The sequence below is a fragment of the Centruroides sculpturatus genome, unplaced genomic scaffold, assembly GCF_000671375.1.
Source record: "Centruroides sculpturatus isolate CEXI.00-Female unplaced genomic scaffold, Cexi_2.0 scaffold1282, whole genome shotgun sequence".
NCBI lineage: Eukaryota > Metazoa > Arthropoda > Arachnida > Scorpiones > Buthidae > Centruroides > Centruroides sculpturatus.
Window position 1 is genome coordinate 89890 of NW_019385766.1, and position 17525 is coordinate 107414.

Consider the following 17525-nt stretch of genomic DNA (forward strand, 5'->3'; position numbering starts at 1 on the left):
ATATATATATAATTATAATAAAGTTACAATAAATTAAGTTAATATATAATTATATATACAGTACCTAATTCATATATAATTAATATATAATTATATGTACAGTACCTAATTTATATATAATACTGTACAGACGATAGTTAAACTCAACTTACCGGCCTAAACTCTCCGTAGCGTGGCGCTGGATGGCGGAAAGTAGTTCGGCTGCCCGATGACGTTTTACCAAATTATAGGAGTTTTTTTACCATGTTTGTACGGATACCGTCGCAATTTTTTCGCCATCATACAGGAATCCGAACTATAGGAACCCGTGTTATAGGGGGTCGACTGTATATTGTTAATTTTTGTAACTTAATATCATATTATATATTTCAGACTATTAACAATTTATTTAATAACTACATATATATCATCTTTGATCATTATACTAATATTACACAGTTGTGAAATAAAAATTCAATGGAAATAATTGGGAAAGATCCTACAATTTTTTTTATATTAACGTTTTGACTGAAAAAATTAACATAAATGACCTGTGACACAGTTATATAAATAGTTATAATATTTTACTCTCACATTCTCAATTTATAATTTACTTAAAAACATTAACAAAATTGGACTGTTGCAATAGTTAAAGTAAATTTTTACCTATTATATCAATACCTTATCACTATTTTGAAATAATGATATATTTAAAAATTAAAAATAATTTAATTATTAGATACAATGGTAAAAGATACAGGATTAATAGGAATTTTGTAAAAGCTGAGTAATTAAGAAAATGACAAAATTACAGTATTTTGAGGACATCAGTAACCAGTTATTATACAAGATATATTAATTTTGACATCATCAAATGAGACTCTTTTCACAAATTCTATGCAATATACAATCCATACTTTTATCAATTGTATATTAAAAATAAAATTAATTAAAATAAAAAAGTTATGCAGTAATTTATGATGTGGTGGTAGGAATTTTACGTAAATTATAGTTTGACCAGAAAAGGCCAACTGAAGAGAGATTTAAATAATAACCAAAAATGCATATTAGTATAATGGTCTCAAATAACTAACATATATCTGACTATTAATAATTTAATGTGTGAAGTACCATATAATATACATAATAACTGCAATAATATAATATAATATATATAATTTATCATTTCAGTATGAATAGTTTCTCACATTGAAGTTAAATGATAAAATATAACAGAAAGAAATCATTTTTTAATAAATTATTGTTGTTTTAAACTTCATACTTACAAATTACAGTGCAGTGTAAGAAAAATATTCATTTTACAGATAAGACAGAACCTTATGTAATTGGGGTCGTACTGTATCTAAAATAATTTTACTGTGAATATGAAAGGACACTATAGGATCAAGCAGTATTGTTAACTTAAGATACAGAAACAGTAGAGAAAATAGAACAAATATTAATACTACAATAAGCTGAACTATTCATTAGATAGTCTTGAATGGTTTACAAATATAAATTATTACAAATTTTTTTTTGTAACAATGGCAATGTGAAAATGTTTCAGCTTTTATTATGATGATTTCATGAGATCTGGAATAAAATAGATATTCGACAAATTATTTTTTAAACATTCTAATGAAAATTGCTAGTAGAAATTTTCAAAAATAGAAGGAAGAGAAATGTATTGATAAATTTATTTATTTTTTTAGAATTGAATTAGTAGATTATCTATTAACTGTCATGGAGAAATAATAATATAATTTATTAATATGATAGTTTATCTACTAGTATATAATGCATTAATAGATTATAAATTGATGATGATTCAAATGAGATTTTTGCTTTATGTAAGTTTAAATATGATTTAATTTATATTTATTTAATTTAAATTATCTATTTATACTCAGTTTTATTTATTAGCGAAAATAATAATTAAAAATTCTTGGTTTACGTTTATAATAATGTGTATAAAAACTTTTAATAATAGCTAACAGATATCAGATAAATATTTACTTATAATTATGAATCTGTGATTTAAAGAACTAAATTTAGTTCAAACACTATTCAGTAGTTGATTTACTATTATAATCCCTTTTATTAATCATTTAAACATTACAGAGAAACTTAATTTTTTTTGTTTGGCAGCTAAATTATACATTTAATATTCAACTGTGATTTTATGAAATTAAAAACCAAGATATGATTGTTTTAGTAAAAAGGATATTTTTTAGATGAAATTTTAAAAATTATCATTTGATTTGGTTTCATCAATTGTCAGTATTATTATTTTACCTATCCCACATTTGATAAAATTTCATCCAATTTTGAGGATCAAATTCCTATATATTTTGTTATTTAGGAGTGAAAGTTTATCTGGTTATTTGGGCATGACAAATGCCAGTGTGGCCCATATTTTTAAAGGGCTGGATACAGTTTTCAAACATAAGGTGAGAGCCAGTTTTGTTTAAGAAAAGTATTGGCATATTGTAGAAAAAGTATTTTGCAGGCCAGCAATGATTGGCTGAAGGTTAGGTCTGGCCCGGGCTTTGAGTTGGACCACACTGATGTATACAAGAAATTGATCATTATAATCTTTTAAAAAAATATATTATATAGAATCATCAATCAGGTACTGATATTAATATTCTCTTTTAATATTTTGTTATCCTCCATAAAATGTTCTCCCCCATTGACTCCTATCAGTAGTGTAATTTTGATTATTTTATCTACGCTAAAGATTTCATGTAATTCATTGTAGGTACATTTTAATAGAGATGGATCCCTCATTGTTTCAAGTAGCTACGACGGTTTATGGTAAGTTTATGATTTTTTAATGTTTTATTTCCTAGTTTGCTTTCAGATTTATATGAAAATTTTTCTCCAAAATTAAGTCCTGATCAGATGAGTTGACATGTGCATAAATTTTATTTATATCAAGTATATTCTTTAACATGTATAATTTTATGAAGAATATATCTATGAAATCATATGAAATTATTTATACTTCAAACATTTTATTTATATACTATTAATGTAAAATTACATAAAAAAATTTTTTTGCAAATTTTAAAATATTATTATTTTTGCCATGCTATAAAGATTTTTATAAGAACAATAGAAACACATTGATATTGNCTCACATAAGATTTATAAAAATTTTCGATGTTTACTGAGAAAAATACATTTTTTAAATCAGTATTATTCTGCATGTCAATCACTTCCATTTGAAAGTCTTCGGGAACTGTATCCACATCGATATTAAATGGCGAGGAAAACATTTTCATGGAAACCGCTGTCTTCTCAGCTTTGAACATTTGGAGTCGTAATTGAAATTCATTGATTAAAATGTCTATATATTGTGCGTATTTTTGAGAAGTAGTAACGTTTTCTTTTTCTAAATGTGGAAAATGAGACACATTATTCTGCAAAAGATGCTGTTTCCACAATTTTAATTTGAACTCAAAGCCCTGAATTTTATCATACAAATTGTGAATAAACTGTCCTTTGCCTTGAAGTTCCACATTAAGATCATTGAGATGCTGAGTCATGTCGATAAGAAACCCAAAATCGCACATCCATTCTTTATTACCAAAATGAGGAAAGGCATATCCCTTCATATCCAAGAACAATTGTATTTTGCTTTTTAATTAAGTTGTATACTCTTTTTAGCATTGCATTTCTACTAAGCCACCGTACTTCGGTATTAAAAATCACGTCGCCATATTCAGTTTCTAAATCTTTCAGGAATTCTTTAAATTCATGGTGATTTAACGTGCACAACTTTATAAAATTGATTAGTTTAATTATTGGTACTGTGACATTTGGCAAACTCAATCTTTTCGCACACAAATTTTCCTGGTGAATTATGCAGTGGTTAACGAATATTTCCCTTCCTGTGACCTTCTTAATGTCTTGAAATAGCCTTCCTGATACTCCTACCTCCATGCTTGACATTGCTCCATGCTTGACATTGCTCGTGCTCCATCTGTCGATATACCAATAATCTTTTCTAATGAAAAGAAAAATTTTCCAACACAGACTTTAGTTCATCGTACAGGTCTTTGCCGGTTGTCTTCGGTAATATTAAATTTGGTGTCCATACCATGTAAAAATATAGCCAGTTGTGCTGTATCGCTAATATCGCAACTCTCATCAAGTGCCAAAGAACAGTATTCGAATTTTGCAATGCGTTCACGAAGTGTTGTTGCTATGTTCTTGGACAAGTCTTCAATTCTTCTTGCAATGGTGAATCTTGATAAACTAATGTTTGAAATAATATTAGTTTATTTTTAATATTTATTTAACATTTCCTGATAAATAATATTTATTTTATCAGGAAATGCTATTTCTGCAACAGCAGTCAGACATTCTTTTATCATCTCTCCATCTGCAAAGGATTTCATTTTTTTTGCCAGTATTTGACTGACAACAAAACTAGCCTTTACTGCCGTATTTGATAAAATAGCTTGATTTTTAAAAGTAGCCTGTTGTTTTCCCAAGTTTTTCTCCATTTGATTAAACTTATCTATCCGGAGTTGTCCTGTTAAGTTTTTATATTGTTGTTCATGTNTATTCGAATTTTGCAATGCGTTCACGAAGCGTTGTTGCTATGTTCTCGGACAAGTCTTCAATTCTCCTTGCAATGGTGAATCTTGATAAACTAATGTTTGAAATAATATTTATTTTATCAGGAAATGCTATTTCTGCAACAGCAGTCAGACATTCTTTTATCATCTCTCCATCTGCAAAGGATTTCATTTTTTTTTTTTTTTTTGACAGTATTTGACTGATAACAAAACTAGCCTTTACTGCCATATTTGATAAAATAGCTTGATTCTTAAAAGTAGCCTGTTGTTTTCCCAAGTTTTTCTCCATTTGATTAAACTTATCTATCCGGAGTTGTCCTGTTAAGTTTTTATATTGTTGTTCATTTTTTGTATCGTAATGCCTTTTTATTGATGAATATTCTGGTTATAGCTGTACAGCTATAACCAGAATATTCAACATATTATTGAAATACAATGGATAAGAAAAACAGGTTAAGAATTCTTACTAAGAAAGTGGAGATGTTACAGCATGACATAAACTACTTCAGGTGCTTCTTGAGGGAGGAACACACACCAAAATCCTTAAATTATTAAATGTGTAAAACCCTTAGAGGTATTTGTGATGTGTTTATGTTATGTTACTTGGCAAATTACTTTGTTAGTTTTTTAAATTATATCAATTTAATGTTTATAATTGTAGAACACTGAAGAGGAACCGGAAATGTTATACCGGTTCGAAATGCATATGTGAAAACTAATAAAAGAATTTATTAACCTTTGCTGTGAGATAGTCTACCAAATGGATTAAAGAGACAAAAAATTCACAAATGCCTTTTTATGTTATATTCTTTTAATGTCAACACAGTCTCTGAGCATATTAAGCATACAGCTTTATGTTCGACGAAAGTGAAAAAATAATCAAATTTCCACTTTTTTTGGAAATGTGGAAATCAAATTTCCACTCTAATATTACTTTTTAGACAATAATATTGCACTCACGCCTTTCAAGAAACACAAGAATTGCTAAAATTGCTAGTTAACAGCTTACCAGTCTGACTGATGTTTGTGTTTGCTTCTGTCACACAAAGCACAGACGCGGCACATTCGTATTACATGTTTGAACAAGTCGCCGACAAGTGAGTAACTCGTCACAAAAAATTGTTTTGGTTTAGTATGTACTACCATTTTATTATAATTAATTTTATAACAATATATTGATGGGAGAAAGTCGATTAAAATAAATTCAATTTTTAAAATGCTTGGCGGGCCGCATAAATATGTTTAGTGGGCCGCGTGTTGCTCATCCCTGCTCTAAATCATGTTGTTTCCCTGTTACAGTTCAAATAACAAAACAGCACTAATAATATCCATCAAATATACCTTACTAAGTGATTTAAATTTGTTGAAAATATTTTATCAGGTTGAAAAGCAGTTAAACACAAATGAAAATATGAACATCACTGTATAGAAAATGGAATGATTGTTTCATTGGTGGAAAACACTGACATTAATTTTTTTAAACGTATTTTAAACGTAGCAAATATTTATATATTAAAGTATTTTAAATTATTTTTAATTAATCTGTTATGTATTCAGTAAAATTTAAGAACGTGATGTAGTAGTATCCTTGCATGCATTATCAAAAAAAATCTGTTTGCATATTTTGAAGAAACATTTTCCTTTCAACTTTTAATGTTTCCCATTTAATATTTCGTGTTTTTATTATTTCAATAAAATGTTGTTAGAAAAATTCTCTTACTATGCTTAATGGTCTGAGAATTTTGTTTTAGACTGAACATCAAACTACAGTTAACTTATATATAATTTTTTACTGTGATTTAATTCTTGTTTTCATATACAGTAGAACCCTGATTATCTGAGGTAATGTGAACTGATGCTACTATGCAGATAACTGAAAATCTGGATAAAACAAATGGCTAGACATTTCCAATTAAAATTATGAATATAAGATTTATATGCTTCACTTTTAAGCTTCTTTTTCATGCTTTAGTGAATTTAATTATTTATAAGAACAATTTTTTTTACATTTATAATATTTCTAATACATTTTTGTTCTTAACAAAATTGCAATAATACAGTAGTTTTAACCATTTTAATATTGTTTTTGACTATTAACGCAACTTGATTATTATGTACAATCAACCTCCCTATAACACGGTAAATACATTTAATTCTTTACGAATCCATTTTGTACAAGTCCTTGCCAATCACAGCCCGGCACGTATGCACTTTACGGACTACGGCTGTTTGAAAGGTTTTCGAAATTCCATAAAATTAATAGATTCCTAGACTAATTCGACTCAACATTTCCAAAATACGTATAAGTTTTTTGGGAATAATCCGTATAAACTATGCTATAAAGAAAAAATTGTAGGATTACTTACCGAGTGTGCATCGTTTGACATCGCCATTGCTCAAGCTTGTTTTCATCGCGGAGCAGCGCACCAAATGGCGGGCAATTTCTGATAAGTTATTTTTCTGCGAAAACTTCGTTGAACTTTGGAGACATCATTAATATAAATAATTTTTATGGCCATTGAATAAGAAATGTTTCTTTCACAAGAAATGTATAAAATTAGTGCTGTATTAGACTTACCTAATTTATCTAAGACGGTACCTAATTTACATACTATACAGACGACAGTAAACTCAACTTACTCGCCTAAACTCTCTGTAGCGTGGCGCTGGACGGTGGAAAGTATATATATAATTATAATAAAGTTACAATAAATTAAGTTAATATATAATTATATATACAGTACCTAATTCATATATAATTAATATATAATTATATGTACAGTACCTAATTTATATATAATACTGTACAGACGATAGTTAAACTCAACTTACCGGCCTAAACTCTCCGTAGCGTGGCGCTGGATGGCGGAAAGTAGTTCGGCTGCCCGATGACGTTTTACCAAATTATAGGAGTTTTTTTACCATGTTTGTACGGATACCGTCGCAATTTTTTCGCCATCATACAGGAATCCGAACTATAGGAACCCGTGTTATAGGGGGTCGACTGTATATTGTTAATTTTTGTAACTTAATATCATATTATATATTTCAGACTATTAACAATTTATTTAATAACTACATATATATCATCTTTGATCATTATACTAATATTACACAGTTGTGAAATAAAAATTCAATGGAAATAATTGGGAAAGATCCTACAATTTTTTTTATATTAACGTTTTGACTGAAAAAATTAACATAAATGACCTGTGACACAGTTATATAAATAGTTATAATATTTTACTCTCACATTCTCAATTTATAATTTACTTAAAAACATTAACAAAATTGGACTGTTGCAATAGTTAAAGTAAATTTTTACCTATTATATCAATACCTTATCACTATTTTGAAATAATGATATATTTAAAAATTAAAATAATTTAATTATTAGATACAATGGTAAAAGATACAGGATTAATAGGAATTTTGTAAAAGCTGAGTAATTAAGAAAATGACAAAATTACAGTATTTTGAGGACATCAGTAACCAGTTATTATACAAGATATATTAATTTTGACATCATCAAATGAGACTCTTTTCACAAATTCTATGCAATATACAATCCATACTTTTATCAATTGTATATTAAAAATAAAATTAATTAAAATAAAAAAGTTATGCAGTAATTTATGATGTGGTGGTAGGAATTTTACGTAAATTATAGTTTGACCAGAAAAGGCCAACTGAAGAGAGATTTAAATAATAACCAAAAATGCATATTAGTATAATGGTCTCAAATAACTAACATATATCTGACTATTAATAATTTAATGTGTGAAGTACCATATAATATACATAATAACTGCAATAATATAATATAATATATATAATTTATCATTTCAGTATGAATAGTTTCTCACATTGAAGTTAAATGATAAAATATAACAGAAAGAAATCATTTTTTAATAAATTATTGTTGTTTTAAACTTCATACTTACAAATTACAGTGCAGTGTAAGAAAAATATTCATTTTACAGATAAGACAGAACCTTATGTAATTGGGGTCGTACTGTATCTAAAATAATTTTACTGTGAATATGAAAGGACACTATAGGATCAAGCAGTATTGTTAACTTAAGATACAGAAACAGTAGAGAAAATAGAACAAATATTAATACTACAATAAGCTGAACTATTCATTAGATAGTCTTGAATGGTTTACAAATATAAATTATTACAAATTTTTTTTTGTAACAATGGCAATGTGAAAATGTTTCAGCTTTTATTATGATGATTTCATGAGATCTGGAATAAAATAGATATTCGACAAATTATTTTTTAAACATTCTAATGAAAATTGCTAGTAGAAATTTTCAAAAATAGAAGGAAGAGAAATGTATTGATAAATTTATTTATTTTTTTAGAATTGAATTAGTAGATTATCTATTAACTGTCATGGAGAAATAATAATATAATTTATTAATATGATAGTTTATCTACTAGTATATAATGCATTAATAGATTATAAATTGATGATGATTCAAATGAGATTTTTGCTTTATGTAAGTTTAAATATGATTTAATTTATATTTATTTAATTTAAATTATCTATTTATACTCAGTTTTATTTATTAGCGAAAATAATAATTAAAAATTCTTGGTTTACGTTTATAATAATGTGTATAAAAACTTTTAATAATAGCTAACAGATATCAGATAAATATTTACTTATAATTATGAATCTGTGATTTAAAGAACTAAATTTAGTTCAAACACTATTCAGTAGTTGATTTACTATTATAATCCCTTTTATTAATCATTTAAACATTACAGAGAAACTTAATTTTTTTTGTTTGGCAGCTAAATTATACATTTAATATTCAACTGTGATTTTATGAAATTAAAAACCAAGATATGATTGTTTTAGTAAAAAGGATATTTTTTAGATGAAATTTTAAAAATTATCATTTGATTTGGTTTCATCAATTGTCAGTATTATTATTTTACCTATCCCACATTTGATAAAATTTCATCCAATTTTGAGGATCAAATTCCTATATATTTTGTTATTTAGGAGTGAAAGTTTATCTGGTTATTTGGGCATGACAAATGCCAGTGTGGCCCATATTTTTAAAGGGCTGGATACAGTTTTCAAACATAAGGTGAGAGCCAGTTTTGTTTAAGAAAAGTATTGGCATATTGTAGAAAAAGTATTTTGCAGGCCAGCAATGATTGGCTGAAGGTTAGGTCTGGCCCGGGCTTTGAGTTGGACCACACTGATGTATACAAGAAATTGATCATTATAATCTTTTAAAAAAATATATTATATAGAATCATCAATCAGGTACTGATATTAATATTCTCTTTTAATATTTTGTTATCCTCCATAAAATGTTCTCCCCCATTGACTCCTATCAGTAGTGTAATTTTGATTATTTTATCTACGCTAAAGATTTCATGTAATTCATTGTAGGTACATTTTAATAGAGATGGATCCCTCATTGTTTCAAGTAGCTACGACGGTTTATGGTAAGTTTATGATTTTTTAATGTTTTATTTCCTAGTTTGCTTTCAGATTTATATGAAAATTTTTCTCCAAAATTAAGTCCTGATCAGATGAGTTGACATGTGCATAAATTTTATTTATATCAAGTATATTCTTTAACATGTATAATTTTATGAAGAATATATCTATGAAATCATATGAAATTATTTATACTTCAAACATTTTATTTATATACTATTAATGTAAAATTACATAAAAAAATTTTTTTGCAAATTTTAAAATATTATTATTTTTGCCATGCTATAAAGATTTTTATAAGAACAATAGAAACACATTGATATAGATATCATATTTATTACAGATGTAAAAGTGTGAAGTGAAACATTTGAAAATTTTTTCATTAATAAATTAGTGGATAAGGTTTTTAAATCATTGCACAATAGAGATGCTTCAGAAATACTCGCATCAGACTTTCTCAATCTACATTTTCTCTAATTTATTAAGCTGTAATGTCTTGCAAATCTTTTTATAGTAATTAAAGCCAGAGATTAGATCTCTCAAATTTTTGGAACTTATGTTTTCAGTAATGTATTATGATTAATTTTTTATAATTAAATCATTTTGATTTTTGAAAAATCAAATCAAATGTAATTAGTTTGTTGAAATAAGAGTTACAAATATTACAGATTAATTATTAATAATAATTAAATAACTGTCATAAATGAGCTTTTATCTAAATTTTATAACACAATACTTGTCAGAAAAATTTGATATTTTTAGATTATAAAAGGTAATCAATATGCATTATAATTACAAAGTTTTTAGAAATGTTTCTCTTAAAATTGTTAGTTTTATCATATTTTTTGTCTACTGTGTAAATAATAAATGATTTTACATGTTATATATGATTGACAAGAAAATATATTTTATGTACTTCATAATACAGTTACTATAAAGGAATGAAAATAAATTAAACTGTTGTACAAAAATGAAAATTTTATTATTCAGTTTCAAGATATCAAGGTTTTTATTTTATTGTCCTGTGGGCAATAACAGCCATTTTTTCATGGTTTTGGCTATCAGTAAGAGAGCTTGTGTTTGATCAGGCCCACAACTGAGGGGCAATTGGGTTGTAAGGGATAGAGCTCAATGTATCTGGGACAAGACCAGTCTGGTTGGTCCTGTCCCAGAATACAGGAATACATGAATTTGCTTGTTTGAATTCAATTGCAGATCTTGCATAACAATAGTCTGATGCCTTAAGCACCTTAGCCATTTGGTCTTTGATATGATGATGATATATCAGCAAAATAAAATTAGTGTAAAGACAGTTTTCTGAATATAACTGATCTTGGCATTCAAATTAAACTAGATAAATATTGACAATTGTTTACTGAACTTTATCTTTCTTATTTACTGAATATAATATTTTTTATTAATGCAAAGTTAAAATAATTTTCATTTTATTCGATAAAATGAATTTAATTGATGCTAAACTGAAATATTTTATTTTTAGCCGAATATGGGATACTGCTTCAGGACAATGTCTGAAAACACTGATAGGTAAGTTTAAATTTTGAAAAAAATGAAATATTTTTTCATTTTTATTGTTTTAATATAAATATATTAAATATTGAAGAAATAAATATTATATAAATTTATTATGTTCTTATAAGAACATAATAAATTTATATAATATTTGTTAAAACAGAATTATGAAGCAAGAAATTATAAAAATCTTTGGCAGAATAAATTTAATAATATATTGTAATCATTTGGTATTTCAAGTAAATTATTTGATAATTTGGAAACAGACTAGAAACTTGGAATCTGCTTTCTCCTAATCTTTAATTAATAAGCAAAATCTTCTAGTGCAATCAACTTAATATACCATGGTATATTAATACTTTAACCATTCCTTCTGATTTGAATATAATCACTACAAATACAAATAAGAATAAAACATTTATTAATACAAAACTTTATATTATAATGGCTATTTTGCATAATATAAAATTATAAAATTCAGTTCACAGTACAAAGGCAAATGGAAAAACAATTTTCTGACAAAAATGACTGATTTGAGATTGAGTTTTCATTATATTTTACACACAGTTCAATAGTGATTATTTCAATTAAACTGAAATGGTGTTTTTAAATTTCATATTAAAAAATGTGCTTTCAGAATAGACTTGAAAAATATATATTATAATCATGCATATTTGACAGAACTTATAGTAATTCAATTTTTTTTAAGCGATGATGACATTAAAATAAAATTAAGAGTAAATTAAAATAAGCATTTTTAATTCACTTAATCTTCATTTAGCTATTTTATATCCATAGTTTTTAACTTGCCAGAAGGAAATTATTTTTTTGTTTGATGTTAAAATTTCTTAAATTTACAGAAGTATCTTAAATTAGTAAAATTCTTTGTAAGGTGAGCCAGGGAGCCCAAAAATAAGATTCCACAAGAAAAGTATAATAGAAAATTTTAATATATTTTTAAAAACAATTATATATTACTTTCCTGGCTATTATATATAACAGAAGGAAAGTATGGCAGTTGGTCAAAAAATGACCACCCCCTCCCAAGATTTTTACATTATCTGACTTGGGACCTTAACATAGAGAAATGCAAAAAACATTTTTGGCAATTTGTCGAAAATTTCTGAAATTTTGCGAGGTTTGTTATAAGGTTTTTCATTTCCTGGGATTTCGGGAAAAAATTGAACTATTTCTGAAATTCCCGTGATAGAATTAATTATTTTTAAGATATGCAAAATATCTTGAAATCAGATGATACTTATTAAATTATAATTATTTTTCATTTTTTAATGTTCTGTAACCTCCAAAATCATATTAATAATGCTGTGTAAGATATATATTAAAAACTACCTTTGAATTGCATAGAAATTTTCACAAATAGAAAAAATTTATTAAAGTTTGCTGGAAACTGCATACAACAACAACAAAAAATGCTTTGAATTGAGTTGAAAATTTAAAAAAAATGAACTTAGATCAAACTTCTAACTTAAAAGGTAATTTTCGTTATTTAAATAAAACACATTAATACAAAATATTATTGTAAATTTTTATAAGATGGTCAATACTCTGATTACTCGATCTAGTTCTTATTTTAGTAATGAAAAGTCCTGCTACCAAGAATGCCCCTTTGATTCAATTGATGTGAGTGGAGTTGTGTTTAATGCATTTAAGAGAAGACAGATGTTATGTGTTTTTTTCCACCCATAACCTGGAAGATTTCTAGTTTGTTTTTGAGATTGTAGTACTTCTTTTGCTCTCTAGTATTCATTGTGAGACAAGCAGAGGACCAGAGAGACGATCCCTAATGACCACTTACACTGCACAGGTTGGTAAAACCTGGACTCGGATTGTTGGATGGCTAGGAGGGAAAAAAAGTGAGTGGGGAGTGCACTGGTAAGCCGGCAGGTGTCCTTTCAATGACTGGAGACAGTTTAGTTATTCAATAAATGCTTTGTTTATTTTGTTAATCTAAATTATATGAGGCGAAACTAAAACTACTAAGGTTAAATGTGGTTAATCTACTTCTATATACATAAGATGGCGACTTATCTCGTGTTGTTGACCTACTAATGAGAGAGAACGCTTATACAAGTTCTAAAGTCCCTAAATACCTCTCAGAACAATGGAGAGTTGGCAAACGTCATCTGTATGGAAGAGGTAAAGGCTTCGGTGTCTTCTCCAATGGGATCACAGTCCTTGGCATGGAGATCGACGAGCACAAATACCAAAAAAATAACTTCCATGTGCAGACGCGTGCCAAGTTCTGGGAATGTGAGCTTTTATATGGTTTTTGTAGGAAAGTCAGATGATCGCCATCTGTTGACATTAATGGTGCATTCCTGACACCTGTGTGTCAACTTTCCCAGCTAATTGTGATAACAAACGGTGACCTCCAATATAATTCTCACCAGGAATGTTTTTTCTATCGGAGTTTACAATCTATTTTTTTTCCCAACAACTGCGTAAAATTTGCGGATTTTACATCATGATTTGTCTACCTTGACTGCTTTAATAGAAACATCAAGCTTATAGCCCAATAATTTGGCAGTTCATTTGTCTTTAATAATCAGGTTTATGAAGAAAAACTTTGTACTCGTTTGTATCCTTGTCTAATTTGCACAATCTTGCATTATGCAGTTACTGAAGCTACTGGGCATGGTTAAAATTTAAGACAGCATAAGCGCTAAATTATTCCAGATATTACAGGTTCTGACAAGTAAAAAATTTTCAGTCCTGCCACAAATAAGCTACATATTGATTATTGACCATTTGTGACATGCTATAATGAGCAAAAACTTAAGAAACTAATAAGTAGGTTTAAAATTAATAAATACAAATATATTCTGAAGTTTGAGTTAATTATACTTTCTATTTGCAAAATTTCCTCAACCGTAACACAAAATAAAAAAGTGAATTTTTAAGAAATTTGCAGGATTTCCTGGGTTAAAGAAACAATTGGGATTTTGTTTGAGAAACCCTAGTTTGTTTATTAAATTGCTGTTAAATTTTGATGATTATCTCCTCACTCCCTTGACCTTTAAAGAGGGTCATGTGTATCTTCAATAGGGTACAATTTTACTCTTTATTAGCATTTACAATTTTTTTATAAAACCCATCCCTACTTGCAAAATTAAACTTTATGCCATTTTATAATAGCAAAAATAGGAGTTTTATTTTGACATTAATATTTGATTAGCATAATTGTTCTGAAGTAATTTTCAAGTTGTCTGGACATAATTTTGGGTAAAATCATTGAGATCTGACCTGTCTGGATATCGGACATACATGTGATATTTGTATTGTGACACTTCACTTCAAAATAACTGACAAATCTTTATCAGATGAAATTCTAAGTGTTAAGATGGGCTTATTTTAGGATATGAACATCTTTTGTAAATTGTTACACGTTTAAAAATTATTAAAATTAAGGAAGTAACAATTATACCTATTTGAAATTTACAAATTATTGTCTTAGTTTGAAGTTGGTTACCTGATATACACTCACTGCCAAAAGTTAAGCACGGAGCAGAAAAAGTTCATGACAGGGAAGCAATTGGCATTTGAGAGGCTGCAATTCACTGCAGAGGTAGGTGGAAGTATGCAAATATGTTACGTTACTATCAATCATGGTTATGTGTCGCGAAATATGCAAAACTGGCAGTCGTATAGGAAGCCAGCCTTCTGAAGTGTGAGAGGAGTTGCATGTAAGTGCCAAGAAAAAGTGTGGAGAACTGTTGTACAATTAGTGTGCATGACTGATGTGTTTCTATGGCTTCCAGAAGACGAATGACAGTGAGCGCTGGCAGTGTGAGAGACGTCTTGAAGCAGGACAATCAATCACAGATGTTGATCTTTTCTTCAGCTTTCATCATTCAGCTTTCATCATTCTGTCATTTCACGGTTATGGAAACAAGCCAAACAGTTGTCCGAAAACCTGTGGCCCATTGCCCAAAAGTTATGACCCCTGCAGAAAATCGCTATATCGCTGTTGTAGCCAAGTGGAATCGAAGAGCAACCTCTACACGTGTAACATCGATGGTTGCAGCAGCCATTGGTAAAATGATATTTGCTGTGCGCCAAAGGCTACACATGAACGGACTGTAAGCCTGGGTACCATGAGTTTGTGTTCCACTATCCGTCCAATCCAGAGGAATACGATTAAAGTGGTGTCGGCAACATGTGAATTGGACTGTATCTCATTGGGGCAACGTTATGTTCATGGATGAGTTGCGATTTTCCCTGGAGCCAGATGACAAGTACATAAGAGTATTGAGAGAAAAAGGCGCACACAATTGGCCCCAGAACATCATCGAGAATCACGCATTCTGACATGGAAGCATTATGGTGTGGGCAGGCATTTCGTTGGGATATCGCATGACATGCACATCTATCAAGGGGGTTCTGTGATGGCTGTCCGGTATTGGGATGAAGTCCTCGAACCCATTGTGAAATTGTAAGCTACAGCAGTTGGTCCTGCTTTCATTTTAATGAATGATAACGCACGACTCCATAGAGCTGCTGTTGTCAACAACTACCTCAAGAGTGATGGAACCACGCATATGGATTGGCCAGCGTACTTGCCAGACCTCAATCCCATTGGGATGCCCTTGGCTGTGCTGTATGTGCACATTTTTCACCCGCTGCCACACACAGAGTTGCAAACTGCTTTACAGGAGGAATGGCACTTATTTGACTCTGGAGTGGTTGATCACCTCATGGAAAGCATGGTTACACGCTGTAAACTTTGTGTAAGAGTGAGGGGTGACCATTTACCCTATTAATGTCAGTTTTGTTTGTTTTGGATTTAAACATCATTTTGTTAATGATTCCAATATGATTTCATCTTATACTTTATGAAAATTCAATATTGTTTTTATCTTTCTATATAATTCTTTGTGTTGTTTCATGCATAAACATATTTGCTACTGTCCTGCCGCATTTCGTGTCAGCCACAGCTGTATTTGTCGATTTTTTTCGCAGTTTACTGCTCCGTACTTAACTTTTGGCAGTGAGTGTATTTTGTAATCAAAGAAGTTTGTTTTGTTTATGTTGTTAGGAATAATCAATTATAACTGTTGAAGATATTATTGTGTGCCTAAATAATTCTCTTTTATTTAGATGATGATAATCCTCCTGTATCTTTTGTGAAGTTCTCACCAAATGGAAAATATATCTTGGCTGCAACTTTAGATAAGTAAGTAAAATTGTTTATCTTTCTTGTGCATGTAGAGCATCTTAGTGTATAAGTATTCTGTTAATATTTAGTAAATGTGTTTATATATATATATATATATATAAATGATAGTTGTTAATTTAACAGGAAAAAACAGAAATAATCTCAAATGCATATTAATTTATGATGCTAATAGATTGTAAAAAAGGTATATTAATATCATACAAGCAACAATGATGATTTGGATGACACACACACATATATATATATGTCATCCAAATCATCATTGTTGCTTGTATGATATTAATATACCTCCTGAAAGAATGAATAACATTTTTGCATTATATCTAAAACTTTCTTTATGATATACACAAGTGCATGTAGGAATGAAATTGTTACATTATCATTTTGATCAACACAAACATACATATATATATATATATATATAGATAGTCATTTGAACTCCAGAATGTGTTGATCTTGCAAAAATTTATCAAATACAGTAGATCCCCCTATAAGACGGTAGATACGTTCCATTCTTTATGAATCAATTTTGTAGGAATCGTAGTTTACGGACTACGGCTGTTTGAAAGGTTTTCTTTCATAAAATTAATCGATTCTAGACCAATTCGACTCAACATTTCCAAAATACGTATATTTTTTTGAAAATAATCCGTATAAACTACGTTATAAACAAAAAATTGTAGGATTGCTTACCGAGTGTGTACCGTTCGACTATGCCCGTTGCTAAAGCTTGGTTTCGTCGCGGAACAGCGCATCAAAC

At 28.6% G+C, this 17525-nt stretch overlaps 1 protein-coding gene across 1 annotated transcript in view; it reads left to right on the plus strand.

Moving 5' to 3' along the window:
• Positions 1 to 17525, plus strand: part of LOC111641913 (WD repeat-containing protein 5) — a 94476-nt gene that overhangs the window by 46997 nt on the left and 29954 nt on the right. The window contains exons 8-10 of the mRNA XM_023388163.1: positions 2741 to 2796; positions 11537 to 11583; positions 16687 to 16762. Coding sequence (XP_023243931.1) covers positions 2741 to 2796; positions 11537 to 11583; positions 16687 to 16762 — 179 coding nt within the window. The remainder of the gene's footprint in view (positions 1 to 2740; positions 2797 to 11536; positions 11584 to 16686; positions 16763 to 17525) is intronic.